This window comes from Geotrypetes seraphini, chromosome 13 (assembly GCF_902459505.1).
Source record: "Geotrypetes seraphini chromosome 13, aGeoSer1.1, whole genome shotgun sequence".
Classification (NCBI taxonomy): Eukaryota; Metazoa; Chordata; class Amphibia; order Gymnophiona; family Dermophiidae; genus Geotrypetes; species Geotrypetes seraphini.
Window position 1 is genome coordinate 74,424,723 of NC_047096.1, and position 24,634 is coordinate 74,449,356.

The window sequence follows — 24,634 nt, forward strand, 5'->3', positions numbered from 1 at the left end:
ACGAATGTGCAAAAAATAATTAGAATCATCTAACTTGTATGGTCACTGGCGGAATACACAGAGACACACACACAAAAATTAATTATAGTGACAAAATTAGAGAGTAAAATTGTTAGCTTTTTGAAAAATAGCTTCTTTATGTAGTTTATATGTTAATGATTGGAGCTATAGATTGGTATAAGAATCCTGTTTACTTATGAATATGCAGGAGATACTTCTATGTATTGCCTCTCAATATACACAAATTTAGGGTTACCATATGACTCCAGAAAAAGGAGGATGGACTGAGACATCCGGGTTTTACTTCTGTTGAAAGCAACAGAAGTAAAACCCGGCTGTTTCAATCTGTCCTTTTTCTGGATCCATATGGTAACACTACACCAGTGGTCTCAAACTCAAACCCTTTGCAGGGCCACATTTGGATTTGTAGGTACATGGAGGGCCGCAGAAAAAAAAGTTAATGTCTTATTATAGAAATTACAATTTTGCATGAGGTAAAACTCTTTATAGTTTATAAAACTTCCCTCCTCAAAGGCCTGCATGTTCCCCCCTTCTTTGAAGTGTCCTCCAGCTTCTCCCCTGGCCTCCCGGTATTAGTTTCACCTAATTACCATGCCTGTAGAGAGGATCGCCGGTGCTGTCACATTCCTTGCAGGCTGCCACCGGTCTCTGCAGCACATTCCCTCTGCCACGGTCCTGCCCCTCCCCTGACGTCAGGGGCAGGATTGCGGCAGAGGGAACGTGATACTGAGGTTGACGGCAGCCTGCAAGGATCGCTATAGCACTGGCAATCCTCTCTGGATAATGCTGCAGTAATTATCTGAAGGTAAGAGCTGGAGGCCAGAGGACGCTGCAAAGAGCGGGCAGCACTAGTACAGACTGCGGGCCGCAAAATAGTATCTGGCGGGCCGCATGTGGTCCCCGGGCCGCAAGTTTGAGATCACTGCACTACACAAATTCATCTTGTGAATTTGTTATGTGGTCTTTAAGATCCAGAGATTCTCAGCTCTGGTTAAAGCTAGTGTGTGGGAGTAGTAGGTAACTGAGAGTGACTTTGGAGAGAGAGTTTTCAAGAATCAATGTTGAAAGAATAAATAACCCCGTGTTCTGTTGTTACCCCCAGCTAGTGCATGTATATGTAGTTCCACTTTTCTAGAAGACCGTGGAACTGTGTAAATGTAGCTGGAGTTGTTAATGGAACTATCTGACAGAAATGGAGGCTTTTTGGTATGAGGCATTTGCTGGGAATTTTGTCTCGGGATGGAAAAATGTCTTTTGCACCATGTAACATATTGGCTTAAGCTGCAGAATTTCAAGTGGGAGCAGATGTCCTAAAGGAGTTTTCCTATTTTTTGAGTCTAGGGGCAAAATATTTTGTACATACGGTCTTTATTTGTAGCCATGGTTTGCTGCCTTCAGAAGCTGGTGAAATTTACAGACTTATACAACACCAAAAAATAAACAAAGTTTTTCTGTATAAAAATATATTTTATTAAGAGGTTTAAGGAACCACTGCTTTTACTGTGTCGCAGGCACATAGAGTATCAACTAAACACATCTCTGGCCTGTATTGCTGCAGACTCCCATTACAACCAAGCGTTTTGCACAGCATTCAGATTGTGCCTTCCTGTGGTGATAGGGAATAGTGACACAAACCAGTGGGCAGAAAAGCGCTTAGCAGCCATAGAGGGGTTTGTGAAGAGGAAAGGAAAGTGCAAGGAAGTCCTGAGGAAGCCATGCGATGGCACATCCCCTATCTGACATTTCAGGTTATATAAATAGGAGTACAAATGCAATTCAAACAGTTAACAAAACATAGTTAATAAATAGTGTTCAAGTAGAAACAGAATTAATTGTAGTAAGAGTTCTAGGGAGGAGATAATACTAAGAAAGTTAACTTGATATGATGGTGGTGGTATCTCATCTTAACCAAGACTTTAGGCACATCTAGCCAGGCAGGTTTTCAGGATATCCACAATGACTATGCACAGTGGCGCAGTGAGGGTGAGAAGCGGCTGGGGCAGGAGCCCCCTGCCATGTGTCCACACCCCTTTCCTTCCCTCGTACCTTTTTAACTTCCCCAGCACGAGCCGCATCACCAACTTGCTGCCCACATCAGGGTTGGATCTCACTCTGACATCACTTCCTAGAGGCGGGACCCGGAAGTGACTGCTGCTCACGTCGGCGAAGAGCTAGAGATATGTTGGAGAAGTGAAGGTGTATGTACAGCTGCAGAAGGAATGGGACGGAGTGGGGAGGAGAGGTCCTGGTGTCTGTACTAAGATGGCGCCATGGCCCCTCTTAATACAAAGCACAAGGAGTCCAGCAAGGACCAAACCCATGAAAGCACCAACAGCCCCCCAAAAAAGGAAGGGGGATGGGACAATAGACTCCACAGATAGAGCAAGCCAAGAAGAATTTCCCAAAAGAAAGTTTACTTATGTCCAATCACAGACAATCTTGACCCTGTAGGGAGAAACCAGAATAAATGCCTGTGTTATGGCATAAAAGCAATGAACAAACCCAGATCACTAACAGTATTCACTGTCTCCCGACTCTAGTAGATGTGATATGCTTTCAACCCCTCCAGTACTCAAGTCAAACGAAACCCAAGTGCATGATGCCGTTCCAAGAAGACAGAGCTGCGACACCACTGACTAAGCACGTGAGACAGGTTTGCATGCAATTCTCATGTATACTTGTCGTGGATATCCTGAGAAGCTCACTGACTGGGTGGGCCTCAAGGACCAGGTTGAGAATCACTGCCACAGAGGATCTGCCTTCACCTGTTGCTAGGGTTACAAGATTGTTCATGAGAATATTCAATCTTATTTAATTCCAGTTGATTTTACCACCATCCTGTTTAGGAGACTCCCAACGATTTAGCCAACCCCAGAAAATCATTCTTTTTGCTACCAATCTTTGTTGGATTAGCTGTCCTAACAATGCTTACTCCAAGGTTGGTGGCTTTTTGCAATGGATCTGATCCCTGAACCTTCATAAGCACAAAACATCTTCACATCCAGATGCTTACAGCTGACCAAAATGAACCTTCTCTTCAACTTCTATAAGTTCAGGTCTTGGGTTCTTTAGAAGCTGTGATTTCCTCTGGCTCAGCGCTGAGGTGATTAATGGTCCTACTGTCTCATATCTTTGTTCCTGAAATTGGGTTTTGAATGATTAATATTAGACATGAGCTTTGGTAAAAGAATCTGGGATACTTTTTGCATGATTCACCAGCTCATAAGAGTCCCTGATATCTGAGAAACCGAACCAAAAAAAGATCCACTGTTTGTTCGAGAAACTGCCATCAGAGTGCTTGAAATACCTGTAGGGAATAAATGATTACAGATTTAAACACAAATCAAGATTGAATCAACTTGCTCTTTGTGAGTTGAAATTAGTTGGTGGTTGAGGGCCATATACAGGCCATAAAAATGAATGTTCTTATCAGGATATGGAGGGAGTGCTATATTCAGGGGAATAAATGATTAACGATGGACATTTAAACACAAATCATGAGTGAATCAATATGCTCTTTGTGATTTGAGATTAGTTGGGAGCCATGCACAGACTACAAAAATTAAATTTTTTTTCTGGTTACAGAGGTAGTGCTCTACTCTCTGCCTGTATCAGATGATATCCATTATTCTGCTTACCAGGGATTTATGGGGTTTGTTGCACGAGACCTCCAGAAGAGAAGCTCTAGGTCCTGACGGATACATTGCCAGAGCATCTGACCTGAACCTTGGCCTTGCTTGCTGGAACTAACCACAAACTTGTCTAGATAGGGTGTGCCATTCATCACAGGCTCTCTGGTGATTATTGCAGCTGCATTGTATCTGTGAAGAAAAACAATTAATAAGAATCTCACTGGAATGACAATGAGAAAACCGGAGACATTAAATGTCTTTAATGTTTTTCTTTAGGTGCTTCTAATAACTCCTTTCCCCTCCACACATAGCCTTATACACCTGTAACATTTTGTGAGGTTAAAAAAAGGTTAATGGACTGGGTGAAAAAACAATGATTGAAGACTAAGGCCCCGATTCTATATGGTTACCTAAAGAGTTGGTGCCAACTGGTGCACTTGTTTCTCTTCATAAATATGTCTAAAGTTAGAGCACTTAAAACCATTTAGGCAGCACTAAGTATGATTCAAACAGGTGCACTGTATAGAATCACGCTTAGGACTGCCTACGTGGCATTGGTGTCCTAACTTTAAACACAGGGGTTTTCTTGGCCTAAATGCGTGTTCCCAATTCAAGAACAGGCCTAGCTCGAAAATCCCACTTCTAGGTAGGCACTTTGAACTAGGTGCCTACTTTTTATAGAATCTTGCTTATCGAGTTAGGCACTTAACTTTCAGTTAAGTCCAATTTACAGCAATTAAGTGCCAATTAAGCCTATTAACCAATTAGATTAGGTGCCTACATCAGCTTGGCGCCTAACTTTAGGTGCAATTTATAGAATTTGGAGATAATTCTGCATTTTGGGGTAAATTCTTTATATGATGCCAAAAAAACTAAGCTGTTCTATAAGCCACCTCCAGAGTTAGGCATGGTTCATTGAATCATGCATAGCACCCATCCATGCATGTAACATTTAGGCACAGCCTTAATGTAAACCAGGCCTAAATGCTTGCGCCTAAGTTGTGCATGGATTGGGCGTATTCTATAACAGTGCACCTATTAGGAATGCCTGTGACATGTCCACGCCCTTCCTATGGTCACACCCCTTTTTCAGGTCTGTGTACTAGAATTTATGAGCCAACCCAAGGAGTCATGAGGAAAAGATGTCGATCAATCAGCTGTGAACTATTCAGGATGCACTTTATTGATAGTAGCACGATGTAGATTCGACACTGACAGTGTTTCGGCAATAATGCCTTTATCAAGAGTCTCTGATTAAAAGTCGGTGTTGAGTCTACATCGTGCTACCTATCAATAAAGTGCATCCTGAATAGTCCACGGCTGATTGATTGACATCTTTTCCTCACGACGCCTTGAGTTGACTGCGTGTTTACTTCGTAGAGGCCTTTCGGGCTCTATCTCCGGTGTCTACTAGAATTTACATGCACCTCTTTATAGAATATGCCTAAAAAGGTATGCATGTAAAATCAAATTAGTACTGATAATTGTTTGTCAGTGGTCAATTATTGGCGCTGATTGGCTCATTAAATAAGTTGCGTGCACAACTGAAAAGACCAGTGCCGGTCACAGGGAGGGAGGGAGAAATCTGGGCAGAGCAGGGCATGCAGGAGAGATCGGGGCCTGGGGGGGGGGGGGGGGGGTCGGGCAGGGCCGGTGTGTCGAGCCGGTGCCCGATCTCTCTCTTGCCTGCTCCTGGACTCTCTTCTCTGCTGCCGTTCCCCGCAGTGCAGGCCCGGTTTAAAACTGCGGCCTTGCACTGCAGGGAATGGTGGCAGAGAGCAGGAGAGTCTGGGAGCAGGCAAGAGAGATCTGGGTAGAGCAGGACGGGCAGGAGAGATCGGGGCCTGCGAGGGGGGGGGGTCCGATCTCTCTTCCCTGCTCACTGGACTCTCCTGCTCTCTGCCGCTGTTCCCCGCAGTGCAGGCCCGCTTTAAAACCACAGGCTTGCACTGCAGGGAATGACAGCAGAGAGCAGGAGAGTCCAGGAGCAGGCAAGAGAGATCTGGGCTGAGCCCTGACAGCAGTGACAGGATGCCGCTTCTCCCGTCACTACTGTCAGGGTGTGCACATGAGTGGGAATCGCTCTGGCCGTGGGTAGGGAGCGTGCTAATGATCGTCCCCATTTGCATGCAGGCCTTTACTGAATTTGTCGGCCGGCATGCAAACATGGATCGTGCACGGTTTGGAGGTTTAGTGAATCCTGCCCCATATGTAGAATCAGGGGCCGAATGTTTTCTTAGGAAGTAGAGGATTGTGAGCAGGAAGACAGAGAAAGGCAGCAATTATGCCACTGTTCCATAGTGAAGAACGTGGGGACATAAAATTGTATTGTTAAGGCAGCTGACTCCTGTATGCAAATCTTTTTTCCTGGATTTTTGTGTGAAATTGTGAGGTTTATTTTGGAGCGAATTGTTTTGCATTTTGGAACGTGTGGGCTTTTTTATGTCTTGGAAATTTGAGGGCAACAGCTATGCAATAATTAACTCCCCCTCTCCCCATTTTATTGTTAATGTGCAGTGTGGTCTGCATTGAAGCTACAGGTGACGGGACAGTAAATTGGTTAAACCTGCAGTGGAACCACAATAATAATAATAATTTTATCCTTATATACCGCCAAAGCCATAGAAGTTCGAGGCGGTTTACAGCAAGAAGCGCTGGACAATCAGCGAAGAGGTTACAGTCAAAGCGAAGAGGTTCCAATCAAGTCAGCAATAAAATCTTACATAATGAAGGAATATGAAAGCTGCGTAGTTCATTAGGGAAATTGGTTGAGTAAGCAGAGCAGAGAAGATTCTTAGTTAACAAATCGATTGAACAAGCTCGTTTTTACCTGTTTTCTAAAATTGAAGTAGGATGTGGGTAATGGAATATTAAAAGCAAACAAACCAAAACTGCAGGCGTGTACACGATGCAGGCAAATTTTATTGTGACAAATAAATTATATCTAAAAACCTTTTTACCAAGCGAGGGACCCAACACGGTCCGTGTTTCGGACAACCTTCATCAGGGGTCCGTGGTAAAAAAGAAAAGAAAAAATTGTCACAAAAAAAGCTGGAAAGATAACGTTGAATATTACGCCAAAAGTCGCAAACTACTGTGGATAATCGCTTTGGCGACTTTTGGCGTAATATTTAACGTTATCTTTCCAGCTTTTTTTTGTGACAATTTTTTCTTTTCTTTTTTACCACGGACCCCTGATGAAGGTTGTCCGAAACACGGACTGTGTTGGGTCCCTCGCTTGGTAAAAAGGTTTTTAGATATAATTTATTTGTCACAATAAAATTTGCCTGCATCGTGTACACGCCTGCAGTTTTAGTTTGTTTGCTTCTGGTTGGTTTTTTTTTTACTGCAGATGAAGTCGGACCCCCCTGTCTTCTCTGTTTTTTTTGCTCTGTAACGGAATATTAAATGCATATAAGGAGAGTAAGATGAAATGCCATTGAAGAGGGAAGAGGTTCTTGAAGAATGGCTTTCATTTTTACAGGGGCCTGTTGCTTCCTTTTCTATCTAAAAGCTTGTGAGCCTTCTGTGGTACTCTTAGGTCGTTGGAGTCAGAGTTCCTCACCCTTCGGAAACATAGATGGAATGTAGCCGAGGGCGAATCGAAGCCAAATAGTCGTCTCTCAGTGTCTTCTTGAAGGACATGTTGACAAGGGAGATCAGTCGCTCCTGGTCAATCTCATCCAAGGACTCATAGCGACGAATGCGCTCAGCATTTTTGAACAAGGTGCCAGACCCTAACACAAGAAGACAGTGGGAGAAAGGTTTTATTCCTTGCGATGTGCATACATATTTCAGGACTTGCACAACATAAAGATCTCCTACATCAGCAAAAATCATAAGATTACACCATCTCAGCCACTCATCTGCTACGGTGTCAGGTCAAAACCGCGGAAGACAAAGGCGCGCGGGGACAACTGAGCGCAGCGTGGAGGCGCGCGCTGAAGAAAATAACTTTTTAAGGGCTCCGACAGGGGGGGTGTGGGGGGGAACCCCCCCACTTTACTTTATACAGATCGCGCCGCGTTGTGGGGGGTTTGGGGGGTTGTAATCCCCCACATTTTACTGAAAACTTCACTTTTTCCCTAAAAACAGGGAAAAAGTTAAGTTTACAGTATAATGAAGGGGGTTACAACCCCCCAAACCACCCACAACGCCGCCGCGATCTGTATTAAGTAAAGTGGGGGGGGGCTCCCCAACAAAAACCCCCGTCGGAGCCCCTAAAAACTGTCATTTTCTTCGGCGCGCGCACCTCTGTCTTGCGCTCAGTTGTCGGCGCACGCCTTTGTCTTCCGCGGTTTTGTCTATGAACCATCTACTACATTACTACAATCAAGCAGCACAAATCTAATAACGTGAAAAAAAAAGATGTTATTCAGGAAGTAAAAAACGAACTCAAGAAGCAGAATATTAGCTTAGAAAAGCTTGAACAAACAAATGGGTTTTGAGGAACTTTCTAAATCGCCCTAGATTTCTACCAAACCGTAAGGTACCAGACAACGCATTCCACGTCAATGGTCCAGCTATAGCGAACCATAAATTTTTGCTCCATAAATATCGTAATACAGCAGTTACTGCCTTTTCTTGAACTCTCTGCTGTGGTTAACCTGCGCTCTTGAGAACTAAGGGCTCCTTTTGTCAAGCCGCGCTAGCAGGGTTAGCGCACACGGCTTTTAATCCCACGCTAACCCCCGCGCTGGCCCCAAAAAACCACCGCCTGCTCAAGGCAGGCGTTTAGCGGCTAGCGCGTTAAACCGCTAGCGTGGCTTGATGAAAGGAGCCCTAAGTGGTGGGGATCATCAACTTGATACGACGGCTTTTGCATCTAGTACTCAGTTTTCAAGAAAGCAATGCGACTCGGTCACCTCTGCTTTGAATTGATGACTATTTCCCTGCATTTACTTTTGAACTGGTGAGGAGCGGCCTGAGGTTGTGGAATTGAATCCCAGGGCTGCTCCTTGCGACCCTGGGCAAGTCATTGAATCCTCCATTGCCCCATGTACAAAATAAGCACCTGTAAACGGCTTTGAACGTGAAACCACAAAAAGGCGGTAAACAAATCCCATTCTCTTTCCCCCCTTCTTTGCAAACACATAAATCCCAATCTCATGTCCTAACGAGGCAGGATTTTTCACCACAACTACTAGTCCAGATTAATTTCAATCCTCAATTTAGACCCACCCTTTTTAGAGAGATGGAATAATATTCTCATTGAGAATTTGGATAATGTAGACCCTTTGAAGCTGCGATCTGTTTTAAAGAAAATCACCAGCCCATGGTTTAATTCAAGGCCCTGATTTAAAAGTGGTTTGGCAAGAGAATTCTGATACTGACAAAAATTAACATAAGTAGGAAAAACTCTCATATTATACAGACCAAATTGGTCTCATTACATTACATTACATTAGTGACTTCTATTCTGCCTGTACCTTGCAGTTCTAAGCGGATTACAGTAGAAGATAGCTGGACATTTCCAGGAAGTTACAATTTAGGGTCGGTTACATAGTAGAGGCATTGGTGAGAGATAGAAAGAAGGATGGAGAATTGAGGTATACTTGTAGGGAAGATGCAGTTTGGGGTTGGTTAATTGATGGAGTCATTGAGGAGATAGTAGAGGGGTAGGAGGTCAGCTGGAAATTTGCAAGGAGGAGGGAGGATGTGAGGGGGGGGGGGGTAAGAAGGCTGTGTCCTTTATATCCCACACTTTCCTCTTGAGTTCAGTGGACTTTTCCAGGAAATTACATTGAATTGGTCCAATAAAAAAGGTATCACCTTATTTCCTTTGTTTTATCTCTTTATACTACCTTGGAAAGTAGACTAACGCGACCACCACACCATTTCACTCCGGAAATTACAGAATTAACTGTTATAACTAAATAGTTTCACTACTCCAGATCCCAAACACTTGTTTCAGATTTTTTAAGCTTTAATCATCAGGCTTCTTTCACTTCTAATCAAACTCAGAATGATGTTCTAGCAAGTCATAAATCGGCAAAATATCTTCGAGAAAAAAAAAATTGAGTACACCTCTTAGACTAAGTCCAGCTGCATTTCATGGATTCTAAAATTTCTCTTTTTGGGAACTCGTTCCCAATTCCTGCTGATCACTGTTGGTCAGATTATACTTACCTTTACTATCTCTGATCTTCAGTCCTTGCTAAAGCATTCTTCAAAATCTCATTGCTCTTTAGATGTCATTTGAAAAAGCAACTACTGAATTTATGTTTATATTTAGCATTACAAGAGACCACTGAAAAGTTCTCGGCCAACCAACAAAGTTGGGGCAGCCTCCATCAAGGGCTATACACTAAGTCCAGCGATTTTCCACTTTTTCTATTCTGTTAGGAAAATATGAAACAATAAAAATGGAAAATCGCTGGACTAAGTATCTAGCCCTCAATGGAGACTGCCCAACTTTGTTGGTTGGGCCAATAACTTTTCAGTGGTCCCTCGTACTTGATTTCTTTCAGGAAGGACAATTTCCTTATTTTGACACCCATTCCAAAAATTCCTGCCCAAAACATTATGGATTCAACAATTTATACATTGATAGCAGGTATCCCATTATTCATCAGGATAATTGAGTATATTGTGGTGTGCCAATTGATAACTTATTTGGAGAACCACAATTTTGTTTCTTTTCTGGAGTCTGAAATCTTGTTAGGTGCTTTGCTCTCAGAAATACATTGACAGGTATTTAATGGCCATCAACTGAGTTTGTTACAATTTGATCTGTTTACAGTGTCTCACCTGATATGTCTTATAGGTATATCTGGAAAAGTGCTTAACTGGTTTAAGGGGTTTCTCTCAGAGATTTTATTCTGTAAAATGGGCAAATACTGCATCAAGGAACCAAAAAACTTGTGGAGAATCAATGTCCAAGTTGATGGCTTTATTAAGGCAAACAAATAATCCACCCAAATACGTCTAGGGCCGGAACCTCTAGACGTATTTGTGTGGATTATTTCTTTGCCTTAATAAAGCCATCAACTTGGACATCGCTTCTCCACAAGTTTTTTGGTTTCTTTGTGTGTGCTCTTTGTGGAGAGAATGGGGTCAATTTCTTTTGTTGTTTCTAAATACTGCATCAAACACCTATTTGTATTACCCTTTTACGTCTTCCTATCCTATTCAAAATTGTAGTTCCTCCCGCCCACCTCCTGTAATTCTTGTCAGTCCGTAGTGTCCATGTAAATACATATACTGTTTTTGTATAATGGCAAACGTTTGTATTCTCACCCCCCTTTTTTTTTTTGAAATTTAAAAACCCTCTTAGAAATATGATAAGTGGGATAACAAATTTTAACAAAACTTGGAATCTTGGATTAGTTAATAGGGAGTTACCGTAGTTAAAAACTAATACCACTGGCAATTTGTGGAGGAAACCTCTCTCAGTTGAAATGGGTTACCAATGGCTTTGCTGTTGTTCCCTGCTTCCTATTACCTCTGTTGCTGAAGAGCTCAGTGAGCAGAGTCTTGGCTGAGGTGATGACAGCTGAGGAATCGGAGGACAAGAGGTTCAGCAGATTGACAATCACATCGACCTGTTGCTGCTGTCTGTGATTTATCCAAGGGGCCTTCTTCATCAGCTCCAGATCGGCTGGCAGGTTCACATGTGGCACCACCTACAGGAGGTGGAACAATGTGGCTTATAAATCCCAAAGAGAAAAGAACATCCCGATGACAGAAAACATATTGGGGCCGATATTCAGATTGGGGGAGGCAGCCCGGTTAAGTCTCATGCTTGGTGGTGAGCCCGGGTGTCCAATGCCAGGTCATTTCTGGCGACTGGCATTGAATATCAGGGGTATTTTTTTGGCTCCTAGTAACTTAATCGGTTAAATCAATATTCAGGTCGTTCTGGCCGATTAACACCTCCCCCTCACCATTTTACGAAGCTACGTTAGGCTTTTTTTATCGCCGGCCGTGGCGCTATTAGCTATGATTCTATAGAATTCCTATCAGCGTCAGAGCTAAGACTGCCGCAGTCACTAAACTTAGCAGGCCAGCACATGAATATTTGTGGCTAGTCAGCCAAGTCACATATTATAGACGACTAGCCATCTATCTCCTGCTGAATATTAGCAGTTAGCCAGCCAAATGCTATTTAACTGGCCAGGAATTGTTCCTAGCCCGTTAAATGGTGCCGAATGAGTTTTCAAGTTTAATAATTGTTTTGATTAATCGCTTAATCATATTTCAAAGTGATGAACAAAATTAAAATTACAATTTAAGGGAAACAATACATAACAAAACAATACATAATGACATTCAAAATTAAAAAATTACCATTACAAACTTATATACCCAAGGAAGGGAGGGAGATGAAATACAAAATCAATATAGAAAAGTAGAACAAAAAAGGAAAAATACAAAATGAGTAACAAAAAGACAATATAATATAGTTCAATAAAATAATCTAAGCTGCAGTGAGTTTCGTTAATTATCAAAAGCATCTTTAAAGAGAAATGTTTTTAAGTTACTTTTGAATTTCTAATAATGTTGAATGGTTTGTGCCTTACCAAGGAACTTTATCTAAAATAAGATAAACAAAGTAGGTGGGCAGTTGTAAAATGAATGAACGTTTAAGATATAAGCTTTCAGCACTACAGGCACCAGATCCTTTATCCGAAATCCTTGGGATAAGGTATATTTCGGTTTTTGCAATGATAATGCTAAGTCAGTAAAAGGCAGACCATAAGACCACCAGGCCTTTTTTTTATTTTAAAATAAGGCAAACATTAAATATTTCAAGCATTTCAAATGCAAACATGTTCTGTACTTCAGGACTGCATGGGGCTGGGATGGGGGAACTTGGCCGGACTGGGGGCAGAATGTGGCCAGGGAGGAGCTGGGGGCAGTATGTGGCCAGGGCGGAGCTGGGGGCAGTATGTGGCCAGGGCGGAGCTGGGGGCAGAATGTGGCCAGGGCGGAGCTGGGGGTAGTATGTGGCCAGGGCGGAGCTGGGGGCAGAATGTGGCCAGGGCGGAGCTGGGGGCAGTATGTGGCCAGGGCGGAGCTGGGGGCAGTATGTGGCCAGGGCGGAGCTGGGGGCAGAATGTGGCCAGGGCGGAGCTTGAGGCAGAATGTGGCCAGGGCGGAGCTGGGGGCAGAATGTGGCCAGGGCGGAGCTGGAGGCAGAATGTGGCCAGGGCGGAGCTGGGGGCAGTATGTGGCCAGGGCGGAGCTGGGGGCAGAATGGGGCGGGGCCTCGCATCCTCTTTTTCTAGATGCAAAATCTGGTAACCCCAATAGGTATTCAGCCTTATTTAAAGATGTTAACAAAAAAAGGTCTGTACCATGATCTAAAGGTGAAGCTCCTTCAGTGGGATGCTGGTTCCTGTTCCCTTTCTCATTTAAATCCCAATCATATTACCCTGTTAGCTTTGAGATAGGTAAACCAGACTTTTGCCTTTGATTGAAGCTGTCCAATGCCTCCACTGTGGCTGGACTTTGGTTAGTGCTTCCTTTTTGGTACTCACCTTCTCACTGAGGTCTTTCAGACCTCCTGATGTATTCAGGAAGATGATCTTAAGGGGCAGCAGAATTCTAGATATGGTAGCAGTGACCTCTACGGAATCGAGCAGCACAGATTGTCCACTGGGTGTCTCTCCAATGGGACAGATGATGGGGATATTGCCAGACTCCAAGCACCAGCACAGGAGATCTGTCGCCACTGATATTAGGCTGCTGACACTGGAAGCAGAGGCATGAGGAAATCTGGTTTGATTTATTTCATCTGATAAACTGCCTATCTCCATAAACATCACAATATTATAAGCCATGTTAACGAAGCAGTCGTAGAGACAGAAAAATCAAACATTGAATCATAGCATTGCGTAAAACATAGAAACATGATGGCAGATAAAGGCCAAATGGCCCATCCAGTCTGCCATCCGCAGCATTCACTATTTTATTTATTTATTTAAAAATTTATATACCTCCTGTATTCTAAGCAGTTTCCTCCTCTCCCTATTGGCTAACGCTCTTTACTCCTGCAGTGTGAGGTCATAGAGCATTATTGCAATAAGCTCACGGCTCTTAACACTTGCATTGTGAGGTCATAAAACTTTATGATTATAGAAACATAGAAACGACGGCAGATAAAGGCCAAATGGCCCATCCAGTCTGCCCATCCGCAGCATCCACTATAACATACCAAATTTAGTTCTATACCGCAATACCGCACAGATCTATGCGGTTTACAACAAAGCTAAACTAAATGAACACAACAAATTATAAACATAATATTACAAAAAATCTGGCAAATAAGTTTTCAAAGATTTCCTAAAATATACATAAGAAGATCCCATGTGCTTGTCCCATGCATTCTTGAATTCAGACAGTTTTTGTCTCCATCATCTTTACTGGGAAACATTCACCCAATATTCAAAGCAATTTCAGCAGGCAGGTGAGGCTCCAGCCTGTTTAAAATGCTCCCAGCCATCCAGTTGCTGAACTTAACTAGGCAATGCCACTGTACCCGTATATTTCACCTACTCTGCTCAGCCTTTAAATCACTAACCTTGTACTCGGTGCTGGCTATGTTCAGCCTTTAGATAACTCTGTTAACCACTTCGAACTACCGGGTGTATTTTATGTTATGTTACTCTGTTTAAATTCTTTTATTCAAAAACCCTACATACATAAAACCTATATAACACATCCAGATCCGTCCCGAGCTTCATCTACAATACTATCTACTCCTTAGCAAACCTAAAATGATGATAGAAGGAGAAATATTGGGCATGGGACTGGTGGGCAGGGGCGAAAGATGCTGCACATGGTCCGAGGGATGAGAGAGGGATAAATGCTGGAACCAATGGACAACAACAGAAGAATTTACAGAAGACGGGAAAGCAGAAAAAAAGAAACTGGGACCAACTTTATAGAAAAATAAGTCTCCAGACAACAAAGGTAAAAAACGGAATTTATTGAGTAAAATATGTTAGCTTTGAGAAATGTATATAGCAGATGTCTTTGTATTGTGTTCAAAAGAAAAGAAAATACATTTCTGGTTTTATTTCTATAGTGTTGAAGTACTTGCTGACCCTTGCTGTGGCTGATGGGGATCCCCAAGCACCATCAGCAGAGGACCTCCTCTAGAAACGGCCAGAACTCCCCTCCACCAAGCACAGTCGCTGGCAACATCCATGAGCCACTGAGGTGCCAGCATCTGTGACTCAGGGACGCTACTGCTGCCTGCCAACCTTGGCAAAAAGGGATCCCTGGCCAACTGCAGAGGAAGTCCTCATCTGACAGCTTGGGGGTCCTCATCAGCTGAGTATTTATATTTACATTAGAGGCTCTGGTAGAAACCCGTTTACAAAAGTATGTATTCTTCCCAATTAATATTTCCAAATTAATAAAAGTCTCTTTGCTTATTTGTAAATGGGTCTCTACCAGAGCCTTTAATTCAGTAGCATAATTAAATGAAATAACTACTTCTGACGTTTATGGGGATGGGCGGGGACGGATTTGATTCCAGCGGGGATGGGTTTGACTCCTAGCGGGGACTCCTAGAGGAACTTCCTCGATGACTTTTAGGAGGAAGAGGGATTGAATCAACTGAAGTAGAAGAGAGGACTGTGCAGGATCCGAAATAGACTCTCTTGGAGGATGATCCGGAGGTAGGGTATGACAATGGAGAGCATACCCCTGTCGAATGATGTTTAGAACCCAGAGATCTATGGTGATGAGTTCCCAACGATTGATGTAATGTTGAAGCCATCCTCCAATCGGCTGTGGGAGAAGTTGGAGAATAGGAATGGTGGCTATGCTCCTGAGGAACACGTTAACAAAGCTGATTCTACTGGGGACGGGTTTCATTTCTGTCCCTGCGCAACTCTCTATTCCCGACCGCCTTCAAAGAATACAAATATATAACAAAGAGTAACAAAACTAAACTTATCTGTGATTATCCTGGCGGTCGGCCTATACATGAGACCAGTCAACTGCCAGGATAATCACAGATAAGTTTTGTTTTGTTACGCTTTGTTATATATTTGTATTCTTTGAAGGCGGTTGGGACAGTGATGTGCTATGATGGTCCCAGTGGCAACTCTGGTTTAGTGTTATACTAATTCATATGGTCAGGGCAGGATTAATTCGTCGAGGGCCCCTAGGCACACAAGTACACTGGGCCCCCTGCCCCGCTCCACCCCATCATGCGCCCAGGTGGAAACAGGAAGCTGCGTCACAGGGAAGCTTTGGGCATGCAGCACCGCTTGCAAAATTACAGTTCCTATTGCCTTTCTTACCCACGTTGCTTGCTTGTCTTACTTTCCGTCAATTTGGGGGGGGGAGGGTGTGTTGCTGATTGGGGGGGGCCGCATTGCAGATCGGAGTGGGGGCCCGCATTGCCAATCGATGCTGGAGGGGCCCATCGCTGTTTGGAAAAAACAATGTTGATGCCCTACTTCATCAGGCCCCCCCGACCATTTCGGGCCCTAGGCACATGCCTACTAGGCCTATTGGTTAATTCTGCTCTACATATGGTTGCGGGTCTGAGCACTTCACACATTAATTTTTATTGAAAGTATGATTATAAGTATACTTTGATCTTATATATTCCACTCCTTTTTCTGGAGCCATTTGGTATTGGGATTTATTAATTGCCTTTATCATGAAAAAATTCACCTTAAGCTTTTACAATACACTGAATAGTAATCAGGTATTAAACATTTTCCCTATCTGTCCCTGCAGGCCCATCCTGGCCCATGGGGACCCCCTGGAGGAGCTGATTTTTAAATGAAGGGAGGGACGCTGGATGGGAGGGCATGTGGTGGACCCAGGGATGTGGGGGGAGGAGAGAAGAAGGAGGAAGTGAGAGATGCTAGATTAGGGTTACCAGATTTTACGTATGTAAAATCCGGACCCATAGACCTGCCCCTGGAATGCCCAGTTCCACCCACACTACACCCATGCCACACCCCTAGCCCCGCCCCCTCAGCCTGCTCATCTCAGTCGGGAGGGCATCTGCACATAAGTGGATGCCCCTCCCCGACGTGATTTGCTTTTCAAAACCCGGTCAAAGTGCCAGGTTTTGAAAAGCTGTCCGAACATGTCCGGGTAAATCCGGACATCTGCTAACCCTATGCTAGATGGGAGGGCATTTGGTGGGTGAGGAAATCAGGGGAGGGGGCAGAGAGGAGAGGAATTGGGGTCCCTTCCCTAATTTCTGCCCTGGGCCCCAGCATGTCTAACACTGGCTCTGATAGCGCTCCAGATCATTTTGGGACTGCGCGAGAACCTTCGCTGTCACCACCACGATCTGACTTGATTTAAATGAACCCTTCATGTACCTAGCCCCAGCCATTCTCGGGCAGAGAAATCTCTCACAGAGAAGGACTGTCCCCGTCTACAGCAGCCTCCCGATACCTTCTCTTGCTCAAGGGCTGTGTCATTGACCCTTCTGTAAGCTGAAAGTAGTGTAATGTCAACTTTCTCTTTAAGCCGCTTCTACCTTGTATATTCTATCACGGACATCAGGAAATGTTAAACAACCGCCAGTAATCTAGAACCGTAAACCCTGGTAGCTTCCTTTTGCATCTGAATAGCAACTTGTCACAAAAATCTTTGGTCAGAGGATTGCTGCTTTTTATGATTGTACTTTTTGAGCGAATATTTTAGAGTGAAGTGGGATGGGGGGGTGTATTAGATTTTACTGTGTTAAATAGTAACCATTCCTCTTATATTCAGCGCTATTTAACTGGCCCAAAATGGCTCCTGGCTGGTTAAATGGCATTTGGCTGGCTAAGTGCTGATATTTGTAATTTAACCAGCTAGCTTCAAATATTTAAGCACTGGCTGTGCAAATATATATGGTCACTATTAACTTAACTGTATGTTAACTTAGCCAGTTAAGTTAACAGTGGTCAAAAGTGGGGAGAGTGTGTCCCAGTGGTTAAAGCTACAACCTCAGTACCTGAGGTTGTGGGTTCAAACCCATGCTGCTCCTTGTGACCCTGGGTAAGCCACTTAACCTCCTCATTGCCCCAGGTACATCAGATAGATTATGAGCTCACTGGGACAGACAGGGAACGTGAGTTTGTGTTTTTTACCACCTATTTTTAATTAAAATCTTATCTAATTGCAGACATTGGTTGCACAGGGACATTTTACTAAGACAGGTTAGGTGCTAACATGTGCTTAGCACAGCTTAAAATGACGTTTCATGGGACGTACTCAGGCATGCTCTGGTAACTGCCCAATCTGCTTGCGCTGACTAAGTGCTCCAAATTTTTTTTTTTTTGAGGGGGGCATGTCTGGGGGGGGGGGCAGAGAATAGACGTTATTGTGCTAACTAGGTAGTGCAGTTACATTAGCGTGCATTAAACTGGTTAGCGCATGGATACCATGCGAGTCCTTACTGCCTACAAAATGGGTGGTGCTATGTGCTCACATGCTAATTTCGTAATTGCTGTGGACTAATGGCAATATTAGCACATGGCCATTAAGAACATAAGAATATAAGATTTGCCGCTGCTGGGTCAGACCAGTGGTCCATCATGCCCAGCAGTCCGCTCACGCAGTGGCCCTTAGGTCAAAGACCAGCGTCCTAATTAAGTCTAGACTTATCTGCGTACATTCTGGTTCAGCAGGAACTTGTCTAACCTTGTCTTGAATCCGTGGAGGGTGTTTTCTCCTATAACAGCCTCTGGAAGAGGGTTCCAGATTTCTACCACTCTCTGGGTGAAGAAGAACTTCCTTACGTTTGTACGGAATCTTTTCCCTTCTAATTTTAGCGAGTGCCCTCTCGTTCTCTTCACCTTGGAGAGGGTGAACAATCTCTCTTTCTCTACTAAGTCTATTCCCTTCATTATCTTGAATGTTTCGATCATGTTCCCTCTCAGTCTCCTCTTTTCAAGGGAGAAGAGGCCCAGTTTCTCTAATCTCTCACTGTACGGCAACTCCCTCTGTCCCTTAACCATTTTTGTTGCTCTTCTCTGGACCCTTTTGAGTAGTACTATATATCCTTTCTCATGTACGGTGACCAGTGTTGGACGCAATATTTCAGGTGGGGGGCATACCATGGCCCAGTATAACGGCATGATAACTAAAAAAATATAAGAAGACCATGTATACGGTCTTAGCACGGGGGAGAGAACCATGTAAGAATGTACAAAGGCCATTTTATACCACAGCTTAGTAAAAATGCCCCCAATGACATGGGGAGGGGGGCAGGAGGCGGACCACCTTGGGCGCCGTCTTCACATGGGGTGCTGGTGCCACTGCCTCTCCTCTTCTCCGCCCCCGTGTACCTCCTTAAACGTTCGCTGGCACAAACAGCATCTTTCACCTGCTGTTGATGCTCACGCCGGCCTCGACTCCCCTCTGAAGTCAGGTCCTGGTTGCAGGACCAGGACGTGATGTCAGAACGAAGCCATGGCCGGTGCGAGCAGCAGGTGGAAGATGTTGTTTACATCGGTGAACATTTCAAGAGGAATGTGGGGAGTGGAGCAGTGGTGGAAAGAGTGGGTGGGGGTGTGGGTGGGTGGGGAGGGGGTTCTCCAGTGACAGAAAACATTCTTATTTTCTAAGCATTTAGCAATTCATTCTGTTTAACTCTTCTTTATTGTTACTTTTTCTTTTTGGTTCATTTTTACTTTTCTCTCCTTATCTTTCAGTTTTTATCTCATTATTATGAGTTCACCTTATAATTGTTAACGGAGTCGAACTTCATCTTTATGAATTCGACCCAGTCTATAAATTTAAGGTTTAATTTAGAAAGAGTGAGGTAGGGCGCCCAAACATTAGGGAAGAATTTGGGTGGGGGAGGGCACACAGCACTGCGATACCCTGGGCACTAATCTTCCTCACCATGCCACTGAATGCCCCATACATAGTCAAGAACGCATGCAGTTTCATTTTGAGGAACTTTTTTCAGTCACTCCTGAGGTTAACAAGGAATCTTGAGATTTCAAAAAGACAAATAAATTGGGATATCTGTTTCAAGTTCAACTGACCTTTCCTCTCTTTTAATGTATGTAATGCATTACTTTGTCGATATATATTCAAATTGCCTTGTCAATAAAGTTTCTTGAATTGATACCTGTTGGAAGAGATTGGCTCCTTGGCTCCGAGCACAGACCCCCCACTGAAGAAGGGCATGGCGGTAGCAGAATACTTGTGCAAGGTATCCATCAGGGTCTTACAGTTGCCTGACAACAGGGATTTGGTCTTCCAGAAGGAGGAACTGTTGGCTGGGGATTCCTGTCTGGGCAGTCCAATAATGACTACTGGTCTCATGTCCATGCGCTGGAGGAAGGCCAAAGCAAACGCCACACTGTTCATGGACTTCATGCAGCTAAAAATGTTCTGGTCCAACTAAAATGGGGAAGAGAAAAGTTTGTAGGTAACTCTTTCAGACTTATTTAGGATTATCCAACCCCATTTTAAGGAGTAACAGGGGCATGGGGACTTAACCCTCCCACAGATCAGCTTCCCAGACAAGCACCCACCCACCCCCTCTGCTCCTGGTGACCCTGAATCCTCCATAGCCCCAAGTACATTAGATAGATTGTGAGCCCACCGGGACAGATAGGGAAAATGCTTGAGTACCTAATCTAATCTAATCTAATCCTTAGGTTTGTATACCGCATCATCTCCACGTTCGTAGAGCTCGACGCAGTTTACAGTAGGAGAAATAGGAAAGGAACTACAACAGAGGGTTAGAGGTAGAAGTGTGAAGAAAATTTAGAGGACTTGGGATGCCAAGATATAAGAGTTTCCTTGATTCTTAAGTTGGAGGGAGACTTACATTTTTTTGAGAAAAGCCAGTTTTTCAGATGTTTGCGGAAAACTTGGAGAGAGCTCAAGTTCTGAAGAGGGGAGGTAAGGTTGTTCCAGAGCTCAGTGATTTTGAAGTGGAGGGAGGTCCCTAGCTTTCCTGTGTGGGAAATGCCTTTTAGCGAGGGGAAGGATAGTTTTAATTTGTGGGAGGATCTGGTGGTATTAGGGTTTGAGGACTTCCAAGAAAGAGGGATTGTAAAACCGCTTAGATAACCTTGATAGGCGGTATATAAAATCCTAATAAACTTGAAACTAGAAGATATGTGTCAGGGTGAGTAAGAAGAACTGTGGAGTAACAGTAGGCAGGAAGAATTGTAAGAATGGGTAGATCTATTAACAACCATAATCTGATTTCTGCCTGACACCTTCTTCATGGAGGACTACATAATTTCTTGTCCTTACATTCTCATACTTCAGATATTCTAATCTAATATTTGTGTCGCACACACCTAAACAGGCTCTAGGCGACTTAAAGAAGGAAACGGGAAGCGAGGCTAAAGAGGGGGAAAGGAAGAGGAAGGGGAAAAGGAGAAGAAGTTCCTAATCAAATTAAGTAGAAGGACAGGTGTGTATGGAGATCTTTGTAGAATTAGTTCTATCTCCAGGTTTCTATCCATGCCGTAATGTCTAGGAATGAGCTGTCATTTGCAACAACATGAGAAATGTCAATGACAGAAAGTGGCGAGGGTGGGAGGTATCTGGGGCAGTGGTCCCCTCCCCCCATCTACCTCTCCGCCCCCACCCAGCGTGTGTACGCCCCTTCCCTTCTCCCATACCTCTTTAACTTCCCCAGTGCGAGCAGCATCTCCAACGTGCTGTCCACGCCGGCCTTGGCTATCTCTCTGATGTCACTTCCTGGGCCCGCAACCAGGAAGTGACATCGGAGAGACAGCCAAGGCCAATGCGAGCAGCAGGTTGGAGCTGCTGTTTGAACTTGCGAAGTGCTAGAGGTACGAAGGGGAAAGGAAGGCACGCAAGCGGCAGAGGAAGGGTGGAAAGGAGCAAGGGGGATGGAGAGAAGGAGAGGTACCGGAGCCTCCACCATGACAGCACCCGGGGCAGTCTGCCTCCCCTCTCGCCCCCCTTTACTATGCCACTGGAACAGATCCCATGTCATTGCATGTCATTAGCCAATGAAAACAAGCAGACAGTTTGCCCTTAGCTCCCAGGCGCCATTGAGCGAGTTTGTCAATCATCTGCTAAGAGCTGTGTATAGGATTGCGCCTAGTGGCGCTTAAGCGTTCTTAGTCACTGGTAAGCGTGACATGTCTCGAAAAGCGGGACCTGTCTGGGGAAGTCCAGCCGTCTGGTAACCCTATCCTCACGCCCTGTCTCAAATTTGCTAAGTGCTGCTCTAGGAAATTCTGTTCTTTTAAGACCAACAGCAGGACATAGTTAAGCTCTGGAATGCGTTGCCAGCAGTTGTGGTAAGAACGGTTAGCATAGCTGGTTTTAAAAAAAGATTTGGACAAATTCCTGGAGGAAAAGTCCATAGTCTGTCATTGAGACAGATATGGGGGAAGCCACTGTTTGCCTTGGATCGGTAGCATGGAAGGTTGCTACTATTTGGGTTTTGGCCAGGTACTAGTGGTCTGGATTGGCTACCATGAAGATAGCCTATTGGGCTAGATGAACTACTGGACTGAGCCAGTAAAGCTATTCTTATGTTCTTTTAGCATTGGATTTCACTGTATATATAGCTGTAGTGTGCTTTCATATACATATGACCTGTGGCATAGCGAGGGTGAGTGACGTCCGGGGTGGTGGTGCCCCTCTCCGCCCTCTTCTCCATTCCCCCGCCCCTCTTTAATGTTCCCGACACGAGCAGCATCACAAACTTGCTGCCCCTGTCAGTGTCGGCTCTCCCTCTGATGTCACTTCCTAGATGCGGGACCTGGAAGTGATGTCATAGAGAGCCGACACCGTCGCGGGCAGCAAGTTAGTGATGCTGCTCACGCCGGGAACATTAAAGAGGTATGGGGGAAGGGAAGAGGCGCATGCGTGTGGCCGGGGAGGGGTTGTCGGGAAGGAACGGGGGCAAAGAGGAGGACGGATGCTGGCTCACTCCCCAAGATGGCGTCCTAGGTGAACCGCCCCCTCTTTCCTACACCACTGCGTATGACAAATGCTACATGATGAAACGGTACACTGTCAAAAGGGCAGAGGACAACGGTGCACTGACAATCCAATGCCGACATTTGAATGCAGGACAAATGCGCACCACCGCTTCTGCAGCTTTGAGGCCTTCCGTTTTATGCTCTGAGGGGGGGTGGGGAGAGAACTCCCCCAGTACACTGAAAACTCCCGTTTTCCTTTCCATTTTCACTCTTTGGGTTCTCCCACACACACACCCTTAGAGCGCAAAAGGGAAGGCCTCAAAGCGGCAGTGCACATTTGACCTGCGCTCAAATGTCTGCGCAACGATTGTCGACACACCTCCGCGGTTCTGATGCATCACTGATGAAACGTATCATCAAAGAAGGATTCTATGTCAAATGTTACATAGCAATCGTTTTTACACACGGTCTATGAGCCTCAAGTCAGGGTAAGACAGTTGGGCCTCAAATTCTGTCAGCTGCGTGGGCATTAAGTTTTCAAAAATAGTTTTGCTTTAACTCATGCTCCAGTATAGTAGGGCAGAAGCAACTCCTCGCCATCCGTGCCACTTACCTCAATGACCGCAAATGGTTTATCGCCAGTGAGATTCAGTGTCTGGAACTGTGCTAGCCAATGGCGAGCCTCACTGGGAGTTCCGCCGCACTCGTTCAAGAAAGCCCGGATATCACGCTGGACCATGGAGCGGTTTGCCGAGGGTGACGGGGAGCCAACCTCTGCTGAAGTCTCCCAATGTTCAGAAGGAATTTCGTCATAATTTGGCTGAGCTCGAATGGCTAAACTTCTGCTCGCCTTCAGCATCCGTTGCCTCACTCCCTGTGGGCCACTGCTCTCTGCTCCACTTTTTCCCACCGCTAGCCCAAAATGTCGCGGTGCCAGTTTCTTCCCACTCTGCTGGAGGACAGCAGCGGGCCAGCCGAGGATGCGGCTGGCTGCTGTGCTCACTTTCGCCGTGGCCATCTGAAGCTGAAGATTGAGGGTCCTGTGGCCTGGCTAATGTTGAGGCTGGTTTGATAGCTGAGTTCTTATGTACTGGTCGGGAGGTCACGTGGCGCGGGGACCTGGCTCGGCCTCTTTTTCTCAACAGATGATTAATTAGGAGTGAGCAGAGAGGCAAGGTCTGCGAGCTAGTTGGATAGCGACGGGCCTGTGGAATTTTCCTTCATGATGAGGGCAGGGGAGGTCTCAAAAACCTGAAAAAAACAACCCCCCTGCCAGCTCTTCTTTAAAGAAAGAAGGCAAAAGATGTGCTGCCAGGAGAGATAGCTTATCGCTGCTCTGTCAAAGCTGCTGTTTTAATTATTTGGTTTTGCTTCCAGAGTAGCATGTTCCTGGAATAGGGCACTTGGCTAATTATTATTAAGAGGGAAAGCGTTGCTCAACCTCTCTTTGCCCACAGTCAGAGGTCGGGTGCAAATTCAGTATCAGTTCCTAACTCTGATTAAGGTGGGTGATGTGGTAAAACGATATTAGTATACTGGCATAGGAATAGCGCATGAGTCCTTACCACCTACAAAATGGATGGCGGTGCTTATGTAGTACATTTTTTAAAATGGCTGCCAAATTTTTGCATAAGAGGACATGGAATTATTGCGTTCGGCAAAATGACATTCATATTTCACGAGGAGACAAATTGAGTTCCACCATTGATTGACATGTAATTTATTGGAGCACGCATATTGTTGGCTTTGTATTTCATCTTTTATAAAATCAATAAAACTTTTTGAACTAAAAAAAAAAAAAAACTAAACTAAAATGGCTGCTTGCTAACGGTATAGTAGGACCAAGGGGCAGAAAGTGGGGAGAGGTCCCCACATCTTACCTGATATCCTGTGAATAGCAATATATAGACGTCCTCTTTTACAAAGCCGCTCTAGCCCGTAGAGGGTGCCAGCAGGGAAGAGGGCCAGAGAGAAGGAGAGGCACTGGCACCTGCAGATTGCCTACAGCAGTTTCTCAACTACTTCAAGCTAAGTGTCCCCAAAGTCTAACAAATATCAACTGAGTACCCCAACCATAGACCTCCCTAGGCCCACCCAAGCTCTGCCCCAGATCCCATCCCCTTTACTAAT

General features: G+C 44.7%; 1 protein-coding gene across 1 annotated transcript; it reads right to left on the bottom strand.

The window, feature by feature from the left end:
* Nucleotides 1–920: 920 nt before the first annotated feature.
* On the bottom strand, nucleotides 921–23,459 carry NAGS (N-acetylglutamate synthase). The gene is made up of 7 exons (XM_033918898.1): nucleotides 23,118–23,459; nucleotides 19,708–19,982; nucleotides 13,136–13,349; nucleotides 11,098–11,278; nucleotides 7,219–7,390; nucleotides 3,660–3,842; nucleotides 921–3,328 (listed from the first exon to the last, which is right to left on the bottom strand). Exons 1-7 carry the CDS (start codon nucleotides 23,361–23,363, stop codon nucleotides 3,187–3,189), a joined length of 1,413 nt encoding a protein of 470 aa, XP_033774789.1. The 5' UTR covers nucleotides 23,364–23,459; the 3' UTR covers nucleotides 921–3,186.
* Between the last annotated feature and the right edge of the window lie 1,175 nt (nucleotides 23,460–24,634).

Coding starts and splice junctions, on each gene's coding strand:
- NAGS (XM_033918898.1), bottom strand. CDS start 23,363: ATGCTGAAGGCGAGCAGAAGTTTAGCCATTCGAGCTCAGCCAAATTAT. Junction 13,350..19,707: donor GAGCCAATCTCTTCCAACAG/GTATCAATTCAA, acceptor CTCTGCTTCCAG/TGTCAGCAGCCTAATATCAG. Junction 3,843..7,218: donor TCCATCTATGTTTCCGAAGG/GTGAGGAACTCT, acceptor TTTTCTTCACAG/ATACAATGCAGCTGCAATAA.